Genomic DNA, 19,258 nt, shown 5'->3' on the forward strand with positions numbered 1-19,258 from the left:
CCTGGTTGATTCTTGGTGTTCATGTGAGTGCATTCTTGCGCAGCCAGATTGCAGATGGGATTCACGTCTGCACCTCAACGCAGCACAACGCCATCGATGTTTTGAGATCTACATGCGTCTGGACTGGGCTATTCTTGTTCCAGCGAGTTATTTTCAGTCTGGCCCAGACTATGTCCCTCAAACATCAGGCTAGCTGTCCGTGAACACAAACGGTTCATTAAATCACGATTTAGACATGGCAGAGTACATCATTCGGTTTAGTGCTGGATTGAAATTGGGTCGGAGAATTCTGAGTGCTTGTAGTGTGGGAAAGAGTTCTGCAAATGTGTCATCGACCGCTCAACGTTTCTACAGTATAGTAAGTAACACCTTGCTAACAGCGCGAATTGCGAAATCCTTTGATTGACTGACAAGTCCATGTATATCCAGTCCAGTGACATATTTGATTTTTGACAGTCACCCACAGACTCTTCTAGATTAGTCTATTCATTTCAGGGACCTGACTGCATTTACTTTTACCTTATGTTGGCCTAATGTTTGTACCAGCTCATGGTAAACACAGGTTGACCGTCGTCATCTCTCCTCACAGTAAGTTACAGTAATGGCCAATTTGCGTTAGTTTGACCCCAGGACCTTGGTCCTGTTGAAACACAGGTTGGTTACTACTATTGACTTGAGTTCACAGCAACCGGTTAGACAGGGTGCAGTGTTAGAGCTTTGTGCATGGGCGTAATTTCGGCATGGATATAAGGGACGCGTCCCCACCAATATCCAGCGATTATCGTTTTGTCCGCACCAATTTGATCACTGGGGCTGGGGGGAAAAACGGTCTCCCGTCTCATTCGCATTGCGGCGAAGAAAGGGTTAACCAAAAGTCCTTTGCCAAAGGCTGACGACCAATCTGATTGGCTGTACCTTCCCCTTCTTTCACGTGAGACTCTAGGTTGTGTATGGTTGCTAGGAGGCAGGAGCGCCAAAAAAAAAAAAAGAAGCTGAGGTCTTTTCGGTAGGTTCTATCACTGCGCTAATCAGTGGTGTTACCATACAGTACGTTATTAAATTACTCTGGCAGGCTAACGTTCCAGAATCTTTGGTGCAACGTGGGTGACACGGGCACATGACTGCCAAGTGAGATGGCAGGCAAAAGAAAAAAAGTGGACATATGGAGCTACTTTTCAAAGAAATCTGTAAGTCACACTATCACTCGCTAATGAAATGACGTTTGGAACACAGCCCGTTAGCAGGGCAAACTCGTTATCTATGAATCAAGTTGTCTACGATGGCACAACTAACTGCAGAGACTGTTGTGCAGTTGAATATCCAATGGCTGTCAATATGTTAATGTTGCATTATGTCCTGCAAATGATAGAATGTTTGTGACAGTGACACAATAACTCCTCGTCAACATAACACGAGACAGATTTATCACGAGGGCGCCTTTGTAAAACGTCGGCGGGCACCTTAGCATAATGACAAACAAAAAAAATGCAGAATTCAGAAGGGGATAGGTCTGGAGGTCTGAGTACCCGCGCCTCCCATTTTGCCTCTCGTCCCTCCCTGTCTTTTCTTTCAATTTCGGTTGCGCGTGCATCACTGCATCCAAAGGGTTGGTGCTGCCCACCCTCTCTCTCTCTTTCTCTCGCTCCACATTAATTTCACCAACCTCTAACCTATTCAGTGTCTCGTTCTCTGTTTCCCCAATAATCAACGTCTTTGAAAGCGTGACATGAAATCGGCATTGCGCGTCATACATTTTTGAAACAAATAGGCTACACTCTTAAAAAGGCTGGGTCAAAAACAACCCAAATTGGGTTATTTTCTGACCCAGGCCCTGGTTCAGTATTGGGCCTACCCTTTGCCTGGGTTAAAATATTTTAACCCTCAGATTGGGTCATTCCTCTAAACCAACTAAATGGGTCATTCTGACCAAATTGCTGTGTTAAAAGAACCCATTACATGGGTCAGACCTACTACCACATTATTGGGTCATATTGACTTCTTTGTTGGGTTCATATTTTAACCCAATATTGGGTATTTAAATTGCAAGGAGATTTACAAAAAACAATTATGACTTTACATTAGTACATTAAGGTGAAATATACCAGAATTGTTTACCAATACAATTGAGATCAATTTAAAAAACAAAATACAAGAATGCATAATATTTCAGATCTCTTTTTTTATTGCTGAACAATGTAGATAATTAACAATACATTTCATAAAAGTATACTATAAAGATGCAAATCACAGCAGTGTAGCATTAACACATCATAGCATTGAAGCAATAAAACCTTAATTGAATTTACATGCATCTTTTTAGCCTCTTTGCAAAGATCGAAATGACCGAAAAGACTCAACTACATCACAGCAACATTGCTATGACATTACCAAGAGCTTTAAGTAACAGGTTAAAACTCAGTCATTACAATATTGGTGACAGTAAAGTTAAAACATAGGGTCTGCTAAAAGGGGTTAAAGGAAATGGTTCTGTTTTACCAATGTACCATTTGATTTCAGTGACACTGTACAATTATAGAAATTCAAAAATGTAGTTTCACCTTACCTTTTGTATAGCACACTGTAAAACAGCACATTAAAATGTTTAACCCCTTTGCGAAGAGCCCATGTGCTTTGCACAGAGAATATGTTGCTTTTTAGCTATGAGTAAACAGACCCGCCAGCAGGTCCATCTGCACAAACAGGCTTCTCACCGTACTTTTTGTTAATTACAAACTTTACAGTGCATCCATAACTGCGCTAACAGAGTGGAGTGAACTTAATTGTCCCCAGGTTGAAATTTGTCTTGGTCTCTACAGTCACTACATTCCATACAGTACTTACATAACCAGCATATAACAGAACATACAGTCCCAAGGAAAAGTTTGTACACCCTTTGAAATTTCTTACATTTCAGTCAAAATTTATCATAAAACATGGTCTGATCTTCCCGGAAATCTCAAGAAGGAACAATCAGAGTCTGCTTTAACTAATTCCACACAAACATTTACATGTTATCATATTTTTATTGGCCATAAGGCTATAACATTCACAGGACAGCAAGGCATAAGTAAGTACACCCTTGCATTAAATAGGTTTTAACCCTCAGTTAGTTGCAATATCCTCAACCGGACTTGTCCTGTAGTTGCATATCAGATTAACAAAACAATCTGGATGTATCTTGTCTCCCTCTTCTTTAGAGAACTGCTTCTCGTCAGCAAGGTTTCTGGGATGTCTGGAGTGCAAAGCTTTATTGACTTCATGCCATATAATCTCAATTGTTTTTAGTCAGGGCTTTGACTGGACTATTCCAGAATGTGTATTTCATTGTTATGAAGCCATTCTAATGTCGATTTGCTTCTAAAGTATGGGTTGTCGTCACATTTCAGCACCCATCCTCTTATGTGCTTCAACTGTGTGACAGACTTCCTCACGTTTTTTTCTGTAAAATATCACAATAAACTTGAGTTCATTGCTCCACTGATAATAGCAAACTTTCAAAGGCCTGAGGCAGCAAGGTAGCCGCATATAATGATGCTCCCGCCACCATACTCAGAAGTGGAGATGTAACCAAGAATAACTAAAAATGGGGTTCATTCTGCCAATCTAAAATTAATGGGGTTTCTGTCCAAAAAAATATTGCTGCACCTTTGAGGTTTGCGAAAAAGCATGTATATGCTTCATAAAATTAGTGCTAAATATTCTGTAGACCAACGTTGAAACCAAAGTTGAATTTGTCAGGGGAACACATTGTGTCATGTTTGGAGGAGAACTGGAGAACTACACCTTCACCAAAACATCATCTCCACCTTTGAGTATGGTGGCGGGAGCATCATTATATGCGGCTACCTTGGTGCCTCAGGCCCTTGTCAGTTTGCTATTATCAGTGGAACAATGAACTCAGAAGTTTATTGAGATATTTTACAGACAAAATGTGAGGTAGTCTGTCACACAGTTGAGGCACACAAGAGGATGGGTGCTGAAATGGGACAACAACCCATATTTTAGAGGCAATTGACTTTTGAATTGCTTCATAACAATGAAATACACATTCTGGAATAGCCCAGTCAAAGCTCTGACAAAGAACATTTGAGATTATATGGCATGAAGTAAAGAAAGCTATTCACTCCAGATATCCCAGAAACCTTGCTGAAGAAGGGCAGTTTTCTAAAGAAGAGGGAGTCAAGATACATCCAGATTGTTTTGTTAATCTGATCTGCAACTACAGGAAACATCTGGTTGAGGTTATTGCGACAAACTTAGGGTTAAAACCTATTGAATGCAAGGGTGTACTTACTTATGCCTTTCTGTCCTGTGAATGTTTACATCTTATGGCCAATGAAAATATGTAAACTTGTAAATGTTTGGGTTGAATTAGTTAGAGCAGACTCTGGTTGTTCCTTCTTGTGATTTCCGGGAAGATCAGACCATGCTTTATGACCAATTTTGACAGAAATGTAAGAAATTTCAAAGGGTGTACAAACTTTTTCCTGGGACTGTAAATAAAAAAACATTGAAAAAACATAGAAAACGTTAAAATAAAAAAACATCAAAGTGTGCACTACATGTCCATGGCAGGTCTATCTGTCATTAACAAACAAGGTATTCCCTGATGGGTGGTTATCCAAATAATACATTTCAAACACAGCATGTATCCAGTCCAAAAGAACTGACAGGGATGTCGCAATTATATTGACAGTTTGTACCTCAGGACCTTGTCTCGTGATCTGGTTTGATTGACATCACTACCCTTTCAAGGATTTAAAGTAGCTGGCTTGTAGATATTAAGGTTCACGTAGTAGATGACCTCCCAAAAGCACGGTGAAGCTGCAGGTTGCATATCCCTCATGGCAGCTCTTGGCATCTCACCACAAGTCTTGAAAAAGCAAAACAAAAGAAAAGTGTAAATGATTAGGCCAAGACATGGCTTTTCCATCTCAGTCATCATAAATATGGTTTAGGTAAATTATATTGTTCTGTATATCTCCTGTACACTTTGTATTTACTTGTGATGTGGGCTTGATTATGTCCTCTTTTGAAAGTCGCTTTGGTTATAAAGCGTCTGCCAAATGCAATGTAATGTAATAATGTAATGTAATGTAATATATATATATATATACACACACACACACACACACACACACAGGTATATAAAATGTTATTTCTGACTTGACTGCACCAGAATGACTGTGCCTACCGGTGCCCAAAGAGGAAGACAAAAAGAAAGACAACAAGTTTGAGAGTTTGGCAAACAAATAGACAGAACATACAGTAAACTGTAGCAAAATTGTCTGAAGTGACACCACACAGTAGGCATTCCATACACATTCACAGAACCAAAGAACAATATCAGGCCTCATTGTGTGTGTGTGTGAGTGTGTGTGTGCATTAACGCCTGCTGTTGTGCATTGATATAAAAAAACGTACTTCATACATGCTGATGATATCCAAGGGCTTCTTGAATAAGTAGTGTGGCCGCCGACCCAGCTGAGCAGCATTCTTCTCCTTTTACTTGTGTCCTACAGCCAAAAAATAAGCAGTTATTGTGATTGTATTGTTAAAGTCATAGGCCTACAATACAGTTGACATACACATTTATCCTGAACTGCGTTGTTGGGTCCTGACAAACCAGTGGTAGTGAGAACAATATAATTGGATGTTGAAACTAGTAGGGATTTTCCTTTAAAGGGACACTGTGCAGGAAATGGTCAAAAAAGGTACTGCAACTATGCTGCTCATTGAAACTGGGCTGCCTATTGCCAAATTTAATCTTTGCATGAAAGTTTACTAAGTAATAAACAAATATTTTCTAGCATGGTCCAAGTAGAGTCATTTTTGCAGCTAAAAATGGCTAATTTTGGAAATTCAAAATGGCGGACCATGGAGAAGATCCCCTTTTCATGTATGAAAAGTGCAATTTTTCAATTCATAATGAATGCTTAGAATTTGATGGTGGTGGTAAGCATTAATGAAAAAGGTAACATAAGTGAATGGGCAGCATGAATTCTGGAAATAAACAACTAAAAATCTCACACAGTGTCCCTTTAAGGTTGTGTGTGTTTATCTGTGTGTGGTGTAGAGTGGGGTGTGCATGCGCATGTTTTGTACGTGTGTGTGTGTGTGCATGTGTGTATGAGCATATGTGTGGTGTGTGTGTGTGTGTGTGTGTGTGTGTGTGTGCGTGTGCGTGTGCGTGTGCGTGCACGCATGGGCTGTTATGCATGACATAAAAAGATCTTACTTCCTACATCCTGATGTTTGAGGACTCCTCGGATAAATAGTGTCACAGACCCAGCAGAGCAGAAGTAATCTTCTTTCATTTGTGTCCTACAGCAGAAAAAGAATGAATAACTATGAGTAATTGGGATTTTACTGTGAAATATATAGTACAACTGGTACCCATGTTTACAATTCTTGGATCATACACTCACATTTCAGTGCCGCGTTCTTCCCTCGATGCAGACACAGCTCCGTACACATTAAGCGGTTTTGGTGCCAGGTCATCACGTCCATCGAGGAACGGACTACCGGAATGACTGTGCCTGCCGGTGCCCAAAGAGGAAGACAAAAAGACAGACAACAAGTTTGAGAGTTTGGCAGACAGATAGACAGAACATACAGTAAACCGTAGCAAAATTGTCTGAAGTGACACCAGACAGTAGGCATTCCATACACATTCACAGCATCAAAGAACAATATCAGGCCAGCTCTCATTGTTAGTGTGTGTGTGTGTGTGTGTGCGCGTGTGCGAGCGCATTCACGCCTGCTGTTGTGCATGACATTAAAAACTTACTTCATACATGCCGATGATATCCAAGGGCTTCTTGAATAAGTAGTGTGGCCGACGCCGACCCAGCTGAGCAGCATTCTTCTCCTCTTACTTGTGCCCTACAGCTGAAAAATAAGCAGTTGTTGTGATTTTATTGTTCAAGTAATAAGCCTACAATACAGTTGATACACATTTATCCTGAACTCACTGACTTACATCTCTCAGACAATCCAAATCGGTTTTCATCGGTTTACTTCTTCAGTGACTTAGTTCCAGTTTCCTACACACCCAGCTGTCTTGGTAACCGGTCAGAGGAGAGAAGTCCACCTTATCCAGAGCAGAAGAGATAAAAAAAGACAAAACGTTTCAGAGCTTTGCAGACACACCTTCAAACAGACAACAGACAACCTTAAATAAATGTATGAAAGGCTTTTGTCTCACTACTACACACAACTTTACATTTTTCATTTACATAAACAAAAATATAAACCAACCAGTCCCTTCGTAAATACTGCACAGAGTACAATATCACACAGTCACACTAGAACTAAGTTACACACGCACGATTTCATGCAAAGCTTGTTGAAGTAGCTGTTGCCTCTAGCCACAACTTTCTTTAAACCAGGAAACTTCCCTGTAGCGTCAACAAAGCAACACATCCCTGCTCGTGAATGAAAGAAATTGGATAACTATTCCCTCCGCATTTAAGTAATTTTGGAACACAACGACTGGTGAATGTAAACACGTTTTCCACGCGTAGCCTTCATCCGCATTTATCAAACAGCTACGTAGTAGAGCTACGACTCTAATCAAGCAAGCAAAGCACATACGAGATAAGAAACGCCAGTTGACACACAAACAATAAACAATTGTCGCGACAACATTTTCTTGCACAGGCAAGCTGCCCAAACACACGATGCGACTTACCACACCTAACATACCGGTAATATTTAATGCGCGAGCTATCCCTCCCTCTGCCTTTATCAGAGTTCGGACTTGTGAAAGGTGCAAGTCGCAGTGAGCTCGGCCTCGGAAGAACATCGCAGGAGTCAGGAGAAGTCACACAACACAAGCACTTGCTCTCATAAAACTAGTTGTAGTTGACACAGAAAAAGAAGAAAGCCCGTCGACTCCCCTACAGTATGTAGAACTAACATGACACTTGTGGAAACCGAAGACAGCCTTCAGATGCCAGCTTGCGGCCCCCAAACGAAAATGCTGTCGTTATGAACAGAATTCTAGGTTGAGTGGAGCCAGGTAGCGGCTAGATATAGTTAGCTAATTTCTCAGATTTGTGTCAGTTGCGTCCTGCATTAGGCTAGTAGTATCACAGCCCGTATAGAAAGTATATCGCCTCACTGTGTAACCTCAATTTATCGTCGAGTAGACACACTTAGCCCCCTACCTAAAAAGAATCTGCCCAACCACTGACAGCCAACCATCCGTTATATTATAAGCTAGAACTATGCTAAATAGCAACCAAATGAATCCCAGAAGGGCTAACATTATGACTTACCGTAGTGTCTTGGTTATTAGCTAACTAACCACCGTTGACAGAACCTGGACGAAGGCTGGACGAACATACTACTTTCCAATGAAATGTAGCAAATATATTCCCAAATCCACCACAGGATAGCAAACCGCTGCAGTTATGACAGAGTGCTTATTCATTTGCTCCCCTTAAAAGATTAGTTACCGTTTCCTCCTATTAGGCCTACTCGAAATGGGTATAGCTTTCTATGAAATGTGCCTTAATATAGGCCTACTCGCCACAAACAGGAACTCACGGCTGACGCATATTTACACCGCGAAAAGCAATATGGCAAGTTTATATGTAATAAAAGGCGCACACTTACCTAAACAATGCTTTCACATGCCATCCGGTGTCCTTTCTTCTGGACGTTGGTAGTTCTTGAGTTTACTAGCCGTTTTGGCAATGGCGTCCGGGCGGTAAAATTCAAAATTCAAATATATTGACAAGATTACAGGGTTGAAATGACCCAGGGCCTGGGTGCTGATGTGGGTTTAGCGAATAACCCAGGTAATGGGTACGGAAAATGACCCAATATGGGTTATATTTAACCCATTTTTCATAGAAAAGCAATTGACCCAGGGGTTTAGTCAAAGTAATAACCCAGCTCTTTTTAGAGTGTATGGAGACAGCACCGCTCGTGCTTATAAATCGACGTGGATCAATGACCATATTCATAGACCATGCTCTCCACATTAATTTCACCTAGGCCTACCTCTAACCTATTCCGTGTCTCGTTCTCCATTCTCAATAATCAACGTCTTTGAAAGCGTGACATTAAATCGGCATAGCGCGTCATACACGTTTGAAACAAATAGGCTATGGGGATGTCGTGCCGAAAAGAGCACCGCTCGTGCTTATAAATCGACGTGGATCAATGACCATATTCATAGACCGTGCCCTACATCTGCATGACATGAACCTACCGGTATGATTGATAATGCAAAAAAGCTTCTGGAATCTTTGTCTTGGAGCACTTTTGTGTCCCCACCAATGTCAAAATCAAAGTTTCGCCCTTGGCTTTGTGGTAGTTCAAACCAGTTGGATTAATTCATTTTCAATGGTATGTGTTTCACTTCAGTGACTATTCAGTCCGGTGGAAATAAAACATAGTGTGCAGGGATGGAAACAAATAAAAACATTGACATAATATCTATCAAGGTAAAGTGAAAGGTAAGATTCGTTTCTTTTGAACTCTAAACCCTCTATCATAGGATCACCCCTCCTTTGGACTTCTGTTTGATATCGATGGAGTTCTTGTGCGTGGAAGAACACCCATCCCAGCGGCCAAACAGTGCTTCAGGAATCTGGTGGACAGGAATGGGAAGTACAAGGTGCCAGTTGTCTTTGTGACCAATGCAGGAAACTGTGTACGGCAAACTAAAGCTGAGCAACTGTCCCACATACTTGAAGTCGAGGTACATCCTATCTTTTGTTCATGCCCATGATATGATTCTGCATTACATCTTACAGGTTCTCTGAAATTCTGATTTGTGCAATTTCCCCCTTTTGAATTTCTCCCTCAGGTGTCTCCAGATCAAGTCATGCTGTCCCACAGTCCCCTGAGAGTCTTCAGTCAGTTCCATGACAAATGTGTGCTGGTGTCTGGACAAGGACCCGTATTGGAGGTTGCCCAAAAGTATCCTTCCAACTGAACAGTAATACTAGTACTTGTCCATTACAATCATTGTGATACAGCATACAAGCGTGCACAACAAAATCGCATTTATGCCTTACCCGAGCAATGGGGCAGCCCCCAATGGCGCCCCAAGGGAGCAGTGCGGTACCATGCTCAGGGTACCTCAGTCATGGAGGAGGATGGGGGAGAGAAATGGTAGGGAGTTGAACCGGCAACATTTGGGCTACAAGTCTGATGCCCTAACTGCTCACCCATGATTGCCCAACTGCATAGATGTTGTGTAAAAACAAAAATGGATCCAATTGACCATTGTTGAAATACTGTTGTTTTTCATATGATTGCATACATAATTGTTTTCATCTACATAAACTTTAGTAATAATAGTTAATCCTTAACCTGACTATCAGTCTAGGGTTCCAAAATGTTATAACTATAGACATGCTTCGGGAAGCATATCCCCTTCTGGATGTGGTAGATCACCATCGTAGACCCAAGAACTGTGTAAGTGTGCCGGACTGTAATTCATGATTCACCAATATCTCAAAACTTTGCTAAGTCTTTCCTGTTTATATGATTTCATGATATTGATCACTTTTACAATGATCACAGGTACGTCCAACAAAGGATCTTCCAACTATAGATGGTACGTCACTATTTTGTTGTAAAGTCTTATTCTGGAGATACTGAGAAAAGCCAAGAGACACTGATCTGTTGTAACTAATCTGTTATAACTATAATATTGTTCCTTTATCTCCCCTCTTATCCACTTCCCTCCAGCTGTGATTCTGTTTGGTGAACCAATCAGGTGGGAGACCAACCTTCAGCTGATTGTAGACGTTCTCCTGACCAATGGGAAACCAGGCAATGCATCGTCTTCTCTGCCATATCCCCACATCCCAGTGCTGGCCTGTAACATGGACCTGCTCTGGATGGCCGAGGCCAAAAACCCGAGGTAAATATTGTACATCAGGAACAATCTGAGATACTGCATGCTTTGAGAAGATACAGTTTATACCACAAATCAATTCACTCTGCAGTCAGCACATTGGTAATGGGTTCATTTGTGAAAATATGCACAGCGTGCAATTGCGATGCATTGTGGTTAGGAATTTCTAACCAGAATGCATTGTGATTGTGCAGTGTCCATATGCAAAGCGCAGACTTGAGCAGTATGCAGCATCTCAAACAGGGCCAATGTAACCTGAGGTGATCTTGAGTTGCCCAGACCTCTACTATGAGTGGGTCTTTATGAGGCATGGGAGAGGATGATTTGCTAACGTTGCACGTCAATCTTAAGGGGGATTCATACTAGTCGTGAGTGGCGCTAGTCTCCTTCATACTTCACTCACGACGATGGCGCGCGCCGTCACGTGACCTAAAATTTCGACACGCCCCCCGTCGTAAGCTCAAAATTCGGCGCGTGTCGCCACGTCGTGCACACAAGGATTTTTCTAACTTGTCGTGCGCCACCAGTGACATGCAGGCAGGCAGACAAAGCAGGAGTTGCGAAGAGAGGCTACAACTACTGTAGGCTACTACAGAATGGATCCTGCATCATTTTGAGGATAATAAAATGTCATAGAGAGTTATTTTATCTTCTCTCTTAAATGTTGTTCAGTGAAACAATTGTTTACTTTGTTCAGAAGCACGTTGTGTTCGGCGATCTATTTATAAATTCTGCCGCCAGAACAATGCTCTCACATGGTCTTGGAATGATCTGGCAATGTAGGCTACAACAAAAAAAATATATGTTTCAATGTGGTAAGTCACAAGTCAGACGTTCAGTAGCCCTACAGCAGCCGTGTTTGGCTTTCTATTTTATACATCAGTAGAACTCACGCTGCGAGTTGCGAAAAATACTGCCGTTTCTCTCATGAACAGCAGAGGGCACTTCCGACAATGCGAGCAAGGCGCTTTTGAAGTATGAATAGTCTGTCGCAAGTGATGACGTCATTAATGGTTCTCGCGCCACTCGCGACAAAGTGCGCACGTGAAGTATGCAGAGCCCTTTACACTGTTACACCGACTCCAACTCTTACACCAGTGTTACGCTCATTTGCACTTTTTCAGGTTTGGTCATGGGATGTTCCTCGTCTGCCTGGAGAGCATTTATAAGAAGATTACTGGTTGTGAGCTGAAGTACGAGGCCTTGATTGGGAAGCCTAGTGTTGTGACCTACAACTACGCAGAGCTGCTGGTCCGGAAACAGGCCGAGGATCTGGGCTGGACTGCACCGGTTGAGCGTCTTTATGCTATTGGGTAAGTTAAGAGCTTGAAGAGCTTGGCCACTTATTATAACTTAAACCACGTTAGATACTCAATGTTATGATGAGTTGGACAAATGCTAACAAAGTAGCGTTAACAAGGTGCACTGTTCATTTAAATACTGTATATCGCAAGTGAATTGAGCAGCCACCTGTTTTAGAGTTAAATGTTACACACTCTACACGCCTTATTAATGTTCTCGATTGTTTTTGTGTTTGTCTGGTCCTCTAGTGACAATCCAATGGCGGACATCTACGGCGCCAACCTCTACAACCGGTACCTGAAGGCATCGCACCGCACCCGGGCCCAGGTGCAGGCCCAGGGAGGGGGCCACCCCCGGCAGCAGGACCTCATCCCTGAAGAAGCAGCAGGAGCAGGAGGGCAGGATGTCGTGACGGACGGCGACGACTCCTTCAGCGACGGCGACCGTCTCCCCGAAGGCTGCAGCTCCATCCTGGTGTGCACGGGCGTCTACAACCGGGACCAGCCAGATCTCCCCCAGGACCCGCAGGAGACGGTCACCGAGCAACGCATCTTCCACGGACACCGCGACTTCCGCTTCGACCCCAGCCTCACACAGCCCTCCTTCGTGGTGCAGGACGTTCGCGAGGCCGTGGAGCTGGTCTTCCAACAGGAGGGATGCCTGCTCGACTAGAAATGCAGTACGACTCTCTTGAGGGACAAACACACAAAACAAGCAGTTCAGGCCTGCTGCTTTACAGAGGGGTATACTAATGTCTCTTTTCCACTGCCGGTTTTCTCGTAGGCCTACAACTTAACACAGCGCGTCTTGGGCACCACTTTTTGCTTTACGATTGCGCTGTTATGCCTATTCGAAAAGCAAAAAGTGGCGGCCGAGTCGAGCTCTGTCGAGCTGTAGGCCTACCAGAAAACCGGCAGTGGAAAAGAGGCATAAGAAGCTGTTTCAGGAGTAAACCAGGTTAAGTTGAGAGGTAAATCGTCTAATAGAAGAGCCTGGAGTCCTTAAGAAAATGAGGACTCCAGGCTCTTCTTTTAGATGATTTACCTCTCAACTTAACCTGGTTTACTCCTGAACCAGCTTCTTAGTATAGGCCCCTGGAGTAGACATGGAGCCTCAACCCGTTAGCTCGCTGCCTATCATCATTAATGTCTAATGTTTTGTCTGTGTTGTGAAGAAATGGGGATGGAGATATGCCAACGGTTTACTGAATGCCAGAGTATGTTAACTTATGCCTAACTTACCATTTAGGGTGGTTTGCTTCACATACCAGTACCACTCCAGCAGTTATAAATCGGATGGTTTGAGATCACAGATCAGCTGGTTCCTTGGACTGAATGGTGAGAGATGTCTTTCATATTTTAGTGCTGTCAGGATTAAGAACACCCTGATCTGTACATAGACTCAATTTCCTCTGACAGATCTACATATTTACTACCTACAGTTTACTTGAACAACTCAATGCACAGTCAACGTGACACTGAAGTCATTCACAGCTAGCTTTAGGAACTGGGCTGATTTTAAAGATGGGAGAGTACAGGAAGTCGTTTTAACCTTCATGCAGTCTGGTGTTGTTATTGTATTGTTATGCAGTCACAAATGGCACATATGCAGTTTTTAATTGAACTACATTTACATAATGTTCATCAATCTGTTGTTGCTGTAGAGAAATAGTGAAGACAGATAATGTTTGCAATGTTTTTTTTACAACCTCTTTCAGTTGTGCGTTAGTGTTTAAATGCAGTTTCCAGAAAACACTGGAAACTTCCGTCCCTGCATCCATGTTCTGCTAAGTCTCCTAATTGATATGGTCATGTCTATGTGCACATTTTCAAACATTAAAAGTTACACAAGAGATGTGTTGAGGGGGAAAATACTCTCCTAACTTAATTTTTATATGTGTTATTGGGTTTTTATTACCAAATGAGCATTCATTTTCTGTTATGTATAAAATGTTATTAAAAATGAAATATTTTTTAGCTAAAAGATTTTGTTTGAAATGTGTTGAATAAATCCAGTGTTGACGTTGTTATTGACCAAATGTACATTGTCGTGTCTCTAACTTGAACATGCAGTAATTAGTAATAACTTAAAGAAAGGACCACACAAGTTAGTATTCCTCGTATCAATAATAATGAAATAATGTTTCCATGCTAAATGAGAAATGCATTGCAGTGGAAGAGAACAAACTAATGAACCATAGTATTCCAAGAACCTGGCTCAGTAGTAAACCAGGTTAAGCTACAGTAACCTTAAGGGAGAGGTAAATCCTGTAATGGAAGAGTCTGGAGTCCTCATATGCTTCACTAAACGATGCCTGCAGGCTATCATTAGGTTTACCACTTCCTCTTGGTTAACTAAGCCAGGTATCTCACTTAGCCAAGTTCTTGGAATTACCCCCATGTGGTGCTTTGGGTTTAACCATGTCCGTGTTCATAACGCATGAAGAGCGATGTATGTCTCGGGCCAATCAGTAAGCATTGAGATGGACTGGAGCAAGTCCTTGCAGCCTGGCGCAGCGCTTGAACACCCCCCTTGTCTCAGATCAGGTGTCAGAAGTTCTCAGCCGCAGGGGTGTCGTACAGGGGGGGTAAAGGGTGATTGAGTTAGCAGGGCCCCATGTACAGTATATAGGGGGCCCACACACACACAGTCCGATTTATGTAGATACAGTATATGAGGGGGGGGGGGTCCATTGGAGCTGCTGATTGTACATAGGGCCCACCATTTGCTGCTACGCCCCTGCTCTGCTCAACAGCCGCACTTCCTCTCCTCCGCCGCTTCCTCCAGGTGTGCGTGTGTGTGTGTGTGTATGTGTGTGAGAGAGAGAGAGACTGGTTTGTCAGCAGCTACCACACTTTCTCTCCTCAGCCGGCTCCTCCAGGTGTACGGTGTGTGTGGACGAGTGCAGCAGCGGGTAGGGCGACTCCGAGTACGGGTCCTCATTGACGACGCCCCCGCCGCGCACTATGAGTTCCTTGGCCATCAGGATGAAGGCCTCCTCGATGTTATGCTCCTTCTTGGCAGACGTCTCCAGGGCAGCGAGGGCTCCGTGCTGCTCCGCCAGGGTGCAGGCATCCTCAAACAACACCTGCCGCTCAGACTCAAGGTCACACTTGTTGCCTACCAGACACATTTCAGCAGATAAGAGAAGTCACGTGAGGTGGTTGAGCAACTTTGAAGAAGTAGAAAAACCAAGACACAGATGTATGCAAAGTTTTAAATAATTCCCTATATATTTCTTATTAGTATGTGAATAATTTGTCAAATAATTAGGTTCTTCATAAAATGCTCATAAACTGTAAAATGATAGTGGCTGATATAGAACAGGGTAGCTACATGACTGTACTTTGTACATAAAGTAAAAAAGCAAAACATTGTAACAATTTACTGCAACATCAGCAAAGTGGGCGCCACTGGCAGGGCTGCTGACAGCTGTGGGCAGGCCCAGGACAACTGACCCCCCTCAGGCCCAGGACAACTGACCCCTTAGTACCCACCTCAGGCCCAGGACAACTGACCCCTTAGTACCCACCTCAGGCCCAGGACAACTGACCCCTTAGTACCCCTCAGTTACCCTGGCTGCTGCTGGTGACAGGATATGATATCCACACTGAAGTTATTTCAAAATCCCAGCAAATGAGTGGCAGGCAGCTGTCTCTCACCTATGAAGATGACGACCACACTGGCGGCCCCGTGCTGCTCCACCTCGTGGATCCAGTGAGGCAGCGACTCGAAGGTGTTGCGCCGGGTCAGGTCATAGGCGATCATGGCTCCGTGGGCACTCCGGTAGTAGCCCTGAGTGAGGGTCCTGAAACGCTCCTGGCCAGCAGTGTCCCAAACCTGCATCTGATTTGAACACCCACAGACAAAAAACAGCTGTGTCCCAAACTGGCATTTGATAGTATCAACACCCACAGACAGCAAACACTGAGCAGTCATAGGCTCCTGGCCAGATGTGTCCCAAACATGATATGATTCTGATATGAACAATGACATCAGTATTGCATTACAGTACACTTACAGTACATTACATTACATTTACACTTTTTTATTCCAAGCGACTCCAGGCTCTTCTATTAGATGATTTACCTCTTAATTTAACTTGGTTTACTCCTGAACCAGATTCTTAGTATACGCTCCAGTCCTTAACATTTACCTTGACCTTCTTGCCATCGATGTCCAGTGTTCGAACTGAGAAGTCCACTCCTATAGTGTTCTGCTGCCTCTCCAGAAACACTCCGGTCTTGAAGCTGTGCACCACGCAGGTCTTTCCCACGTTAGTGTCTCCGATGAGGATGATCTTGAAGAGGAAGTCAAAGGCGTCCTCCTCCAGCTCCATCTCTGTGGGCTGTGCAATACAACTTTTCGTAAGTGAAGTGAAGACCCAACTGGGAGACTCAGCATTCTCTCCGACACAGCACTCCACAGCATACACATGGATTACACATCCCACCTCTCTGAAGCCAGGTGCAGGACAAAGGCGTATCTGGCAGTGGAAAGAATAGAAGTCTGTACACTGTAACTCCACTTTGAGGATTTATTCACAACCTACGTCTCGACCCAACAGGCTCTTCATCATGCCTGACGAGGACCCTGTTGAGTTGAAACGTTGTATGACCTGAATAAATCTTCAAAGCGGAGCTACAGTGTACAGACTTCTACTCTTTCCACTGTACAGTAGAACCACATGAGGAACAATCAGCAAATGTCTACTTCTGCACACATACTGTAAACACACACTATTGAAGGCCTGTCAAAGAACAAAAAGCAACAGTCAACCAACCAACACATATTTTAAGGAAGCCCTCGTCAGATGTGTTTAGAATTGTTCTCCTTTTTCACACATTCATGACCTTGTTTTAAAAAAAATAAATAATATACTGTATACCTAGGTATCGCTTCAGATGATAGGCTTGTTGCTGTAAATTGAAATCTCCATGTTGATTTTCATATAAATCCCAATCTTCCAATCTTTGCTCCTCCTTCTAAAACAAATCCCAAGTGTGTCTTCCAAAAAGGTCATTATATGTCATAGCAGTGGAGAACACAGGTGTCACGCTTTCAAAGTATTATTCCATAAAGTTATCTTCTTCCATCTGGGCAAGCTGGCACAAATTTCTCTTGTCTCTACTTCTGACCGTTCTTTTCACAAATCTCACTCTCTCTCTGTCTGTCTCTCTCCACCCTGTAAATGTGCTCCACCTGCACTTTGTCAGCCTGTTTACCGTTACCAGGGAAGGATCTAGCATTTTTGGGGCCCTAGGCAAAATATAAACACAGGCCCTTAAAAGTCATTATATAGACATACAATTCCATGTTTTTGTGCTTTTTTTAGTGTTTTGTCTCATATCTTTGAAGTGACAAATCAAGATCAAGCCTTTTTTTCTCTTTACCATGACTGGTGTGACAGTTTGGGCGCCTATGGAGGACAAGATTTGGTTGGGGCCCCAGGCAATTGCCTAGGTTTGCGTGATGGAAAGTCTGCCTCTGACCCTTACCCTCACGCCCCGCCCCGTCTGTACTGTACCTGGGCCCTGCTGTGAGACTTCCGGTTCCCCATCCACCTCCTCCTCCACTGCATCGTAGGGAACTGTAGTTCTGGTTCACAACATCCAGAGAGACAGGTGACAGACAGACAGACAGGCCAAAAAAGGAATGGAGCAGAATACAGGCATTTTTTAAGGCATAACAAATCAATAAAATAAACAAACTCACTGTTACTGTGACACTGTTGCTTCTAGTGGCTCGATCAAGACAAAGAGAACATGAGTCATGATTGTGTTTGTGTGTGTTGCAATGCACAGTGTACCGGTAACCAAGAAAGCAGGCTCCTCCTTCAAGGGCAACACATGTTTAGTGTACACACACACACACAACTCCAACTCTCCTCAGCGGCGAACTTTGGACTCGACATTGAAACACATTCCACGACAGAAGCCCTGAGACTGCCTGCCCTGCCTGCATCCCCTCCCCACCCGCTGGTCTGAAGAGAACCACCTTAACAACTAATGATTACACACACACACGTCTCCTCGCCCTCTACTCTGCACTATGTAATAATCACAGTGATAAATAATAGAACAGTTCAAAATGATCTGTAAAATTGAATTAATATATTCCAAGTCATGGAAGTCAAGAAATGTTTTAAAATACCTTTTGTTGTTTTTACTGGTGGCCCAGGCCCAGTACAGAGTTGAAGAGCCTAGCAGCAGGCAGTACAGGAAGGATGAGAGTGAACTGCTTTGTGCCCGAGTGCACGTCAGCGACCCCCCACACCACCACCATCCGCCCACACTCAGCTCTGGCGTCAGCACAGCAGAGAGAGGCACAAGGCACAAGGCACAGGCAGACACCAAACAATGCACAATATATGTGTGTGTGAGAGGAGTGTGTCTGCGTGTGGAGAGCCCAGCCCATCAGCGTGTGTCTGAGAGCAGTGTGTCTGTGTGTGGCGTGCCCAGTCAGCCAGTGTGTGTGTGTGTGTGTGTGTATGTGTGAATGGATGGGGCGTCATCGCCTTGGCATCAAAACCTCCTGTGTCATTCTAATGACTCCACATCAGGCACACAGTGCTGAGAATTGTTTGGCTGCTGCACGGGTGCACGTTCATCTTCACAACTTGACTTGTAAATGAGCAACACATGAAATATTAATGAGGAATTCCTGAACTTGTGCAGTGGCATGTCTTGCTGTCTGTCTGTCTGTCTGTCTGTCTGTCTGTCTGTCTGTCTGTCTGTCTGTCTGTCTGTCTGTCTGTCTGTCTGTCTGTCTGTCTGTCCTCCCTGTCGAGCTGAGCTACACAGTGATCCTGGATCAGTGATGGCTATTAACAGGCTACTGGCAGCTCATCTCTACAAAGCAACCTGTTTCAACAGTGCGTTGTCTGTGTTTCCCTACACAGAACTGAAAGGCAATAACCTTTAGTCAATGAAACTGGGTTTCTCAGACATATTTTGTTTCTCAATTTGCTTGAATAACACGGTGTCGATTAAGGTCTGGTGCTCTTTCTACTTCTTAGGTAATAATGACTGTTAATTTTGTAGAAGAAGATTTCGCACACTCTTGTCCATCGCG

The 19,258-nt window shown here is 43.4% G+C and overlaps 2 protein-coding genes and 1 long non-coding RNA gene across 7 annotated transcripts; 1 reads left to right on the forward strand and 2 right to left on the reverse strand.

Annotated features, from left to right (window-relative positions):
• The first annotated feature begins 49 nt into the window (after nt 1-49).
• hdhd5 (haloacid dehalogenase like hydrolase domain containing 5) lies at nt 50-13,104 on the forward strand. The gene is made up of 8 exons (XM_063196001.1): nt 50-358; nt 9,512-9,715; nt 9,824-9,936; nt 10,344-10,437; nt 10,546-10,579; nt 10,714-10,888; nt 12,007-12,195; nt 12,433-13,104. Exons 1-8 carry the CDS (start codon nt 236-238, stop codon nt 12,854-12,856), a joined length of 1,356 nt encoding a protein of 451 aa, XP_063052071.1. The 5' UTR covers nt 50-235; the 3' UTR covers nt 12,857-13,104.
• Nucleotides 4,504-8,907, reverse strand: LOC134446692 (uncharacterized). Of its 4 annotated transcripts, none has more exons than XR_010034450.1 (7): nt 8,623-8,907; nt 6,983-7,093; nt 6,791-6,891; nt 6,429-6,539; nt 6,239-6,324; nt 5,425-5,516; nt 4,504-4,873 (listed from the first exon to the last, which is right to left on the reverse strand). It is a non-coding gene; the product is annotated as an uncharacterized LOC134446692 (long non-coding RNA). The 4 variants fall into 4 exon arrangements; XR_010034451.1 differs by lacking the exon at nt 8,623-8,907 and adding an exon at nt 8,283-8,476; XR_010034449.1 differs by lacking the exon at nt 8,623-8,907 and having other exon boundaries at nt 6,983-7,286.
• A 104-nt stretch (nt 13,105-13,208) lies between the features above and the next one.
• On the reverse strand, nt 13,209-18,437 carry LOC134446694 (ras-related protein Rab-19). 2 transcript variants are annotated; one of them, XM_063196002.1, is made up of 5 exons: nt 18,338-18,437; nt 17,712-17,782; nt 16,341-16,532; nt 15,847-16,030; nt 13,209-15,304 (listed from the first exon to the last, which is right to left on the reverse strand). In XM_063196002.1, the coding sequence occupies exons 2-5, from the start codon at nt 17,763-17,765 to the stop codon at nt 15,024-15,026; spliced, it is 711 nt and encodes a 236-aa protein (XP_063052072.1). In that variant the 5' UTR covers nt 17,766-17,782; nt 18,338-18,437; the 3' UTR covers nt 13,209-15,023. The 2 variants fall into 2 exon arrangements, with proteins under 2 accessions (XP_063052072.1, XP_063052073.1); XM_063196003.1 differs by lacking the exons at nt 17,712-17,782; nt 18,338-18,437 and adding an exon at nt 17,073-17,316.
• Nucleotides 18,438-19,258: the final 821 nt, after the last annotated feature.

The sequence above is a fragment of the Engraulis encrasicolus genome, chromosome 4 (genome assembly GCF_034702125.1).
Source record: "Engraulis encrasicolus isolate BLACKSEA-1 chromosome 4, IST_EnEncr_1.0, whole genome shotgun sequence".
Classification (NCBI taxonomy): domain Eukaryota; kingdom Metazoa; phylum Chordata; class Actinopteri; order Clupeiformes; family Engraulidae; genus Engraulis; species Engraulis encrasicolus.